General features: G+C 49.6%; 1 protein-coding gene across 2 annotated transcripts in view; it reads right to left on the bottom strand.

Annotated features, from left to right (window-relative positions):
• TRAP1 (TNF receptor-associated protein 1) overlaps window positions 1-7863 on the bottom strand; it is a 38990-nt gene extending 31127 nt beyond the window's left edge. Inside the window, exons 1-3 of one of the 2 annotated variants that reach the window (XM_011950180.1) lie at window positions 7558-7863; window positions 5746-5828; window positions 2658-2798 (exon numbers count right to left, since the gene is read on the bottom strand). In XM_011950180.1, the coding sequence (XP_011805570.1) occupies window positions 2658-2708 (51 nt within the window). In that variant the 5' untranslated portion in view covers window positions 2709-2798; window positions 5746-5828; window positions 7558-7863. The remainder of the gene's footprint in view (window positions 1-2657; window positions 2799-5745; window positions 5829-7557) is intronic. The other variant, XM_011950181.1, reaches the window with a different exon arrangement.
• Window positions 7864-8494: the final 631 nt, after the last annotated feature.

Below are 8494 nucleotides of genomic sequence, written 5' to 3'. Positions count from 1 at the left end.
CTGGGATTACAGGCATGAGCCGCCGCGCCCGGCCATAAGATTTCAATCATAAGGGAGGCTGGTGTTGGAGTAGATGGCAACGCTCTACAATCTTTAAAATTTTTCTGAAAATTTAAATCTGTTCTAAAATATTTACTAAAAAAAAAAAAAATACAGATTTTTCAGATGTAGACAGAAATCATCTGTTGCCAGGCGACCCGCACGATGTGATTTTAAAAGGAAATGGTGAGACCGGGGGCAGTGGCTCATGCCTGTAATCCCAGCACTTTGGGAGGCTGAGATAGGCGGACCACTTGGGGTCAGGAGTTCGAGACCAGCATGGTGAAACCCCATCTCTACTAAACATGCAAAAATTAGCTGGGTGTGGTGGCATGTGCCTGTAAACCCAGCTACTTGGGAGGCTAAGGTGGGAGAAACACTTGAACCCGGGAGGCTGAGACTGCAGTGAGGTGAGATCATACCACTGCACTCCAGTCTGGGCAATAAAGTGAGACTCTGTCTCAAAAAACTAAAAATAAAAAGGAATTTGTGAGGGCTTACAACAGGTATATACATAAAATATTTGACATCAAAACATGATTCTGCCACTGGAAAGATACTGTTGTAAGATTCTTACACTGATGTGTTAAATATTAATTCAAGCTAGACAGTGATAAATTAAGGCTTCATATTTTATTCCCTAAAAAATCCCCTAAAAATAATAAAAAGCAATGTAGCTATCAGTAGAAGAGACGGAGTGGCATGATATCTCTGAGACCCCACAAGAACTCTTCCTTTCCTAAAACTTTAGGTAAGAATAATGTATCGATATTACTTAATTAATTGTAATAAATGGGCCAGGTACGGTGGCTCATTCCTGTAATCTAACACTTGGGAGGCCAAGGCGGCCAGATCACTTGAGGGTAGGAGTTCACCCAGCCTGGCCAACATGGGGAAACCCCATCTCTACTAAAAATACAAAAATTAGTTGGGCATTGTGGCGCACGTCTGTAATCCCAGCTACTCAGGAGGCTGAGGCATGAGAGTTGCTTGAACCCGGGAGGCAGAGGTTGTAGTGAGCTGAGATCACACCACTGCACTCCAGCCTGGGAGACACAGCAACACTCCGTCTCCAAAAATCAATCAATCAATAAATAAATGGACGATGCTCACATCAGGTGTTGAGAATAGAAAAATTGGGTGCAAAAGGATATAATGGAACTCTAAATTATCTGCTCAAATTTTCTGTAAATCTAGAACTGTTCTTTTAGAAAAAAGAAGACAAAAGACAAAACCAAAAATCATTCTTGTAACATAAATAGTCTTGGTACCAGGAAGTACTGGCACATAGGACAGTCCCCTCTGCTGAAGACCACGAATCACATCCTCATGACCCCTTGCCCCAGCACATCCATTTTCTTTTTCTTTTTTTTTTTTTTTTTGAGACGGAGTCTCGCTCTGTCGTCCAGGCTGGAGTGCAGTGGCCGGATCTCAGCTCACTGCAAGTTCTGCCTCCCGGGTTTACACCATTCTCCTGCCTCAGCCTCCCGAGTAGCTGGGACTACAGGCGCCTGCCACCTCGCCCAGCTAGTTTTTTGTATTTTTTTTTTTAGTAGAGATGGAGTTTCACCGGGTTAGCCAGGATGGTCTCGATCTCCTGACCTCGTGATCCGCCCGTCTCGGCCTCCCAAAGTGCTGGGATTACAGGCTTGAGCCACCGCGCCTGGCCAGCACATGCATTTTCAATCACCTGCAAGGAACCTCTGTGCTGAAAACAGGAGGGAAGTGCAGGGCGCCCCAGCAGCACATCCCAGCCCTGTGCCCCAGCCCTGCCCACAGGGCCCATTCCACAGCCAGGCCAGCTCATCGAAGGCAGGGAGAGAAGAAATCACTCCCCACCCAATCCTTATGACCAAGGGCTATGACAAACAGCTGGCACATACCACAGGGCTCAGTCTGGATTCTCTAAACCCAAGAGGGAGTACATAAAGCCGACACCTCACAAAAGCCCCTCTTTCAATGAAAACAGCTGTCCCTTCACAAGTCCATTCATTCACACGTGCCTGCATTCATTCATCTGACAAGACCTTCAGAGCAAGCCAGCACCCTCAAAGGGGATACTGAGAACCCACCGAGGCCTATCTGTCCACCTCTCCACAGAGACAGACACCCCCGCCATGATGCCGTGACCCTGGGACGACAGGTCCTAAGGCAGCTGTCTTGGGATGCAATGTCTCTCAGGGCGCCCACCTGACCCTCTTTGGCCTAACTTTTCAGCCTTCAAATTTCCACGAGGCTAGAGCAGCAGTCACAGCACTGCTTCATCTGCATTTTGAGGGGAAAACACAGTTAAAGAGTACATTAAAAGTAAGATATGTTTAGATATGTTAATAACTGCAGACACCAAAACCCTGTGTGGCCATATGCTAAAATGTTACCAGTAGTTGTCGCTGGATGACGGGGTGATTTCGAATTTTCTTCTTTTCTGCTTATACCTGCTTTTCCAAAATTTTCTATAATGAATGAGTGCTACTGTAACAATAAATTATAGCCAGAGTTATCCTGGTGGTACGGACGGCCAGTACATCCCTGGGACCCCAGAGACATCACTAGAAGGCAGGTGCTGTCCCTGCTGCATGGCTGGGCCCACCCACACGCCTGGACACTGACGGAGGTACCTGGATGGTGATGGTTCCTTTCTCGGCATCAGTCTGCAAGTGAATCTCCATTTCTGGCAGTGCTTGGCCGTCAGACACCAGTTTGTGACGCAGTTTTTCCAAGGCATCGCTGGCATTGGAGATCAGCTCCCGTATAAACACCTACAGGAATAGAAACGGGAGGCACAGACAATGAAGGACACTCATCCTGCAGGATCTATCTGGTCAGCTGCCCTTCCAGTAACTGTTAAAAGGTAGAGGAGAACAGTCACAGAATATTCAGTTCTCAAAGCATAAAGAGTTTCTGCTTTAGTCAAAGGCAGTTCCTCTGGGCCGGTCACAAAGTGACTAAAGGTGCTAACTTCTACTGATCTTTCCCTTCAGGATTTGTTTAGACAGTCTTGCCCTGTCACCCAGGCTGGAGGCTGCAATCACGGCTTATTGCAGCCTCAACCTCCTGGACCCAAGCAATCCTTCCACCCCAGCCTCCTAAGTAGCTGGGACCACAGGCACGCACCACCACACCCAGCTAATTGTTTTAAAATGTGTATAGACACAGGGTCTTGTTATGTTGGCCAGGCTGGTCTTGATCTCCTAGGCTCAAGTGATCCTTGTGCCTCGACCTCCCAAAGTGTTGGGATTAGAGGCGTGAGCCACGGTGCCTGGCCCTTTTCAGGATTTTTAATCAAGCCTGAAGTTATGTGTCTACCTGTTAATTAAAACTTTAAGAAGAGCCCTCTGGCTGGGTGCGGTGGCTCACGCTTGTAATCCCGGCACTTTGGGAGGCTGAAGCGGGCAGATTACGTCAGGTCAGGAGCTCAAGACCAGCGTGGCCGACACGGTAAAACCCTGTATCTACTAAAAATATAAAAATTAGGTGGGAGTGATGGAACACGCCTGTAATCCCAGCTACTCAGGAGGCTGAGGCAGGAGAATCGCTTGAACCCATCAGGCGGAGTTTGCAGTGAGCCAAGATAGCACCACTGCATTCCAGCCTGGGCGACACAGAGACTCTGTCTCAAAAAAACAAATAGAAGAGCCCTGCGAGGAACAAGTTCTTTCCCAGCTCCTGCACAAGGACAACGGCCAATCACTCAAACATCCATTTCTCCTTGATACGGTCTGGCCGCGTCCCCACCCAAATCACACCTTGAATTGTACTCCCATAATTCCCACGTGTCGTGGGAAGGATTCGGTGGGAGATAAGTGAATCATGGGAGCCGTTTCCCCGGTACTGTTCTCGTGGTAGTGAGTAAGTCTCACGAGATCTGACAGTTTTATTTGGGGTTTCTGTTTTGCATCTTGCTCATTCTCTCTTTGCCTGCTGCCATCCATGTAAGACGGGACTTGCTCCTCCTTGCCTTCCACCATGACTGTGAGGCTTCCCCAGCCACACGGAGGTGTAAGTCCAATTAAACCTCCTTCTTTCACAAATTGCCCAGTCTTAGGCATGCCTTTATCAGCAGTGTGGAAACGGACGAATACACTCCTACTCCACAAAAACACGTTCCCTGGCTTCATCTCATCTAGTGAGGACCACCAAACACCAGGTCTACCACACCCCGAGAAACACAGGCCGCAGGGCCCAGCTGTCCCTCAGGAGCTGAAAAGCACCCTGACCTCAAACAGACCTTCCATTTGAAGTCAGTGAAAGAGGCCAGGGGCGGTGGCTCACACCTGTGATCTCCGCACTGTGGGAGGCTGAAGCAGGCGGATCACTTCAGCCCAGAAGTTCAAGACCAGCCTGGGCAACGTGGCAAAGCACCGTCTCTACAAAAAATACAAATATCAGTCAGGCATGGTGGCGCGCCTGTAGTCCCAGCTACTTGGGAGGCCGAGGAGGAAGGATGGCTTGAGCCCAGGAGGCGGAGGATGCAGTGAGCTGAGATCATACCACTGCACTCCAGCCTGGGCGTCAGAGCCAGATCCTTTTCCAAAAAAATAAAAAACAAAACAAATAAAAATAGAAAAAATAAGTCCGCAAGAGCTCAGGAAGCAGCGGCTGATCTGAGCGGAAGCTGGAGGTCGCTGGGAGGCAGGAACGCAGCACTCATTAGTACAAAACCTGGAAACAGCTCCTGGAAGCCCCTCTGAGCTTCGAAATTTGGTGCTTTACCTTTCTTCCAGATTCTCCTTTGCCTTCCAGCAATAATCAACATGTCAACAATGGTGGCCTTCATTTTTCTCTTTTTCCTTGTCCTGTCACCCCAAATGAGTTTTGTGGGTTTTTTTTAATAGAGACGGGGTCTGACCACATTGCCTAGGCTGGTCTCAAACTCCTGGACTCATGCAATCCTCCTACTTTGGCCTCCTAAAGTATTAGGACTACAGATGTGAGCCACCACACCCGGAGCCAGATGCGTTTTAATTTCCTCAGTAACTCCTCCCTGCTCCATACACACAGGAATGGGGAATCTTCTTCCTCTGGCAGCCAAAGCCCCCAAGACCTGCAGGTAGTCACACTGAGCAAAGTGGCCTCAGAGCACATCCAAAGCTCCACAGAAATGGATTTCAGCAGAGCTGCATGCTAGGATCTGGGGGACTTTTTTCTTTTCTGGAGAGAGGGTCTCACTCTGTTGTGCAGGTCAGTGTAGTAACACGATCACGGCTCACTGCAACCCCAGAGTCTGCCAGGCTCAAGTCATCCTCCCACCCCAGCCTCCTGAGTAGCTGTGACCACAGGTCAGTGCCCCTATAGCTGGCTAATTTTTAAAATTTTTTGTAGAGAAGGAGTCTTGCTGTATTGCCCAGGCTGGTCTCAAACTCCTGGGCTCAAATGATCCTCCCGCTTCAGCCTCCCAAAGCACTGAGTTTCCAGGCGTGAGCCACCACACCAGGCCTGTATTTGGGGAACTTACAAAATTATTGGCAAAATTCAATTAATTCCCAGAGCTGATCCAGCCCAAAGAACCATCTGGATACACTTACTCACAAAACCAAAACAGATTCTGGTAAAACTCCTCTCACTAGTAGCTTAAGATGGGGACCTGTTCAAAGTTTAATGCTTTCTCACAGCTAATATATTATCTGGCAATTCTCCAGAATGGCATAAAAACAGCTTTGTGAAAAGAAACTTTGCTAGCATCGAGCAGATTAGCAGGGAACGCACCTCTTTTTCTGAGTACAGGGACCGGGCAACGACGTCCAAAAGCTTCTTTGTCTCAGCCTGGAACTCATGTTTGGAAACAGAACCTAGTAATGAAACACAGACACAACCAATAAAGTTTAATTTCTATTTTTGTGCAAGAATATGCTACGTCACATTCCAAAGAATGTTTAAGTTTATGAGTTTTAAACATTTTTTTCGTTTTTGAGATGGAGTCTCACTCTGTCACCCAGGCTGGAGTGCAGTGGTGCGATCTCGGCTCACTGCAAACTCTCCCTCCCGGGTTTACGCCATTCTCCTGCCTCAGCCTTCCGTGTAGCTGGGACTACAGGTGCCCGCCACCATGCCCGGCTAATTTTTTGTATTTTTAGTAGAGACGGGGTTTCACCGTTTTAGCCAGGATGGTCTCGATCTCCAGACCTCGGGATCCGCCCGCCTCAGCCTCCCAAACATTTAAGATCGTGAACAAAAAGAAAGAAGTAGACAGAAACAAAGTCTGGCTGGGTGCCATGGCTCATGCCTGTAATCCCAGCACTTTGGGAGGCCAAGGCAGGAGAATCACTTGAGCCCAGGAGTTCAAGACCAGCCTAGGCAACAGGGCAGGACCCCACCCTCTCTACAAAAACTACACAAAGTAGCTGAGCATGATGGCGCACACTTACAGTCCCAGTCTCATGGGCCTGACGTGGGAGGATCACTTGAGCCAGGGAGGTCGAGGCTGCAGTGAGCCATGACTGCACCACAGCACTCGGCCCGGGCGACAGAGAAAGACCCTGTTTCAAAAAAAAATGAAACAAAAAGTCTCTCAGAAAGGAGGTCTCAGGGCAGGACAAATCGGGCTCCCATCTGCACAGAAAGAACACAGGGGAAACAAATCCTCCCACTGCCGAGGCCAGACAGGCCTCGGGCTACGTCGAGGGACTGCTGAGCCTGGCTTCCCGACCTGCACGGTCACGAGAACTGGGCTGCCTCTAAGAACCAGATTATATGTTCTTTCCTTTTCTTTTTTTTTTTTTAGAGGCAGGATCTGGTTCTGTTGCCCAGGCTGCTATGCAGAGGCATGATCATGTTCACTGCAGCCTCAACTTCCTGGGCTCAAGTGATTCTCCTGCCTCAGCCTCTCAAGTAGGTAGAACCACTGGTGTGTGCCACCATGCCTGGCTAACTTTTTAATTTTTCTTGTATAGAAAGGGTCTGTGTGGCCCAGGTTGGTCTTGACCTCTTGGCCTCAAGCAATCCTCCTGCCTCAGCCTCCCAAAGTGCTGGGATTACAAGTATGAGCCACAGTGCCCGGCCTATATTCTTCAAATAAGCGATTTCCAAATTAATTATTAAGCAATCAAAATAAGAAAACCTCACTTCTCTTTTTAACTTCAAAGATTCTACTCTTGTCGACCCACTTAAAAGCCAGAAATGGAGCCACTTCAGGACTGGCTCCAAAGACCGCTTTTTTATATTTCAGAGGGAATGAAAAGTCAGCTCCGGAATTTGGTCCTGCGCAGGCTGGGCCAATGCTGAGTTTCCCCTCCAGCTTCCATGATTATTAGCAGATGTGCCATGAATCACCCACTCAGGGGAGGTGCTGGACGGCAAACTCACGGGTGGCCACCAGAGGGGGCAAGACACACCCGACACTGGCAGAAGTCCCTCGCTGGGACAGAAATGGAGGGCGCAGCACTCCCTACAGCCAAGACCTTCTGATTTCAGACCTGAGGCGGTGGCTTTGCCAATCACTGCCTCCACCCTGAAAATGCCCCTTTATGCACAGCAGTGAACCGAGAAGCCCTCCCAGACCACAGTGCGAGCCCAGGCTACCCTGCACGCTCTCTGTGCTGCTGATGATCGAGTGCAGGGGCTCCTCCTTGTCCTCGGCGGCCTGCGTGCTCAACAGCCGTCCTGCCTGGAAGCTCCAGGCCGGGTTTCGCCTGGGGCCCAACTGGGCTGTGGTCCTCCGAGGACACAGAATTGGTTTTCCTGAAAAGACAAATATGCAGAAAGAACGAGAATTAGGAAAACATAAGAAACAATATGGTAATTCGTCCCATCAAGGATGTCTAGCAAAAGCTAGTGTAGACACCTCTAAGTCAGGTTGTTGCTGAAAGAGAAATCCACAGGACCAAACACTACAGTGTCAGGGTGTGGTTTTGGCAAGGAGCCCTCACACACGTCGTCAGCTTAAGATACTGGGTCTTCTCAGAACCGCCGAAGCGAAACTGGAGCGGGTGGGCTGCTGCCTTCTTTTGAGAGGGGGTCTCGCTCTGTCACTGCAATCACAGCTCATTGCAGCCTCGACCTCCCGGGTTCAAGCGATGCCCCTGCCTTCGCCTCACGAGTAGCTGGGACCACAGGCATAGACCACCACGTCCCCATAATTTTTAAAAAGTTTTTTGTAGAAATGGGGTTTTGCTATGTTGCCAAGACTAGTCTCGAACTCCTGGGCTCAAACGATCCTCCTGCCTTGGTCTTACAAAGAGGTGGGATGACAGGCATGAGTCACCGCGCCCAGCTGGCAGGTGCCTGCTGACAGCACTGCCCACATTCACTCACAGGTGAGAACTCCCATCAACCCGCAAACTCAAACCTGCCTCGATCCTCGCAGCCCCCACAGAACCCCCAAACTCAAACCTGCCTCGACCCTCGCAGCCCCCGCAGAAACGCCCAAACTCAAACCTGCCTCGACCCTCGCAGCCCCCGCAGAACCCCCAAACTCAAACCTGCCTCGACCCTCGCAGCCCCCGCAGAACCCCCAAAC

The sequence above is a fragment of the Colobus angolensis genome, unplaced genomic scaffold (genome assembly GCF_000951035.1).
Source record: "Colobus angolensis palliatus isolate OR3802 unplaced genomic scaffold, Cang.pa_1.0 Scaffold303, whole genome shotgun sequence".
Lineage (NCBI taxonomy): Eukaryota > Metazoa > Chordata > Mammalia > Primates > Cercopithecidae > Colobus > Colobus angolensis.
Note: the sequence above shows the minus strand (reverse complement) of the source record. Positions and strands in the feature narration are given on the sequence as shown.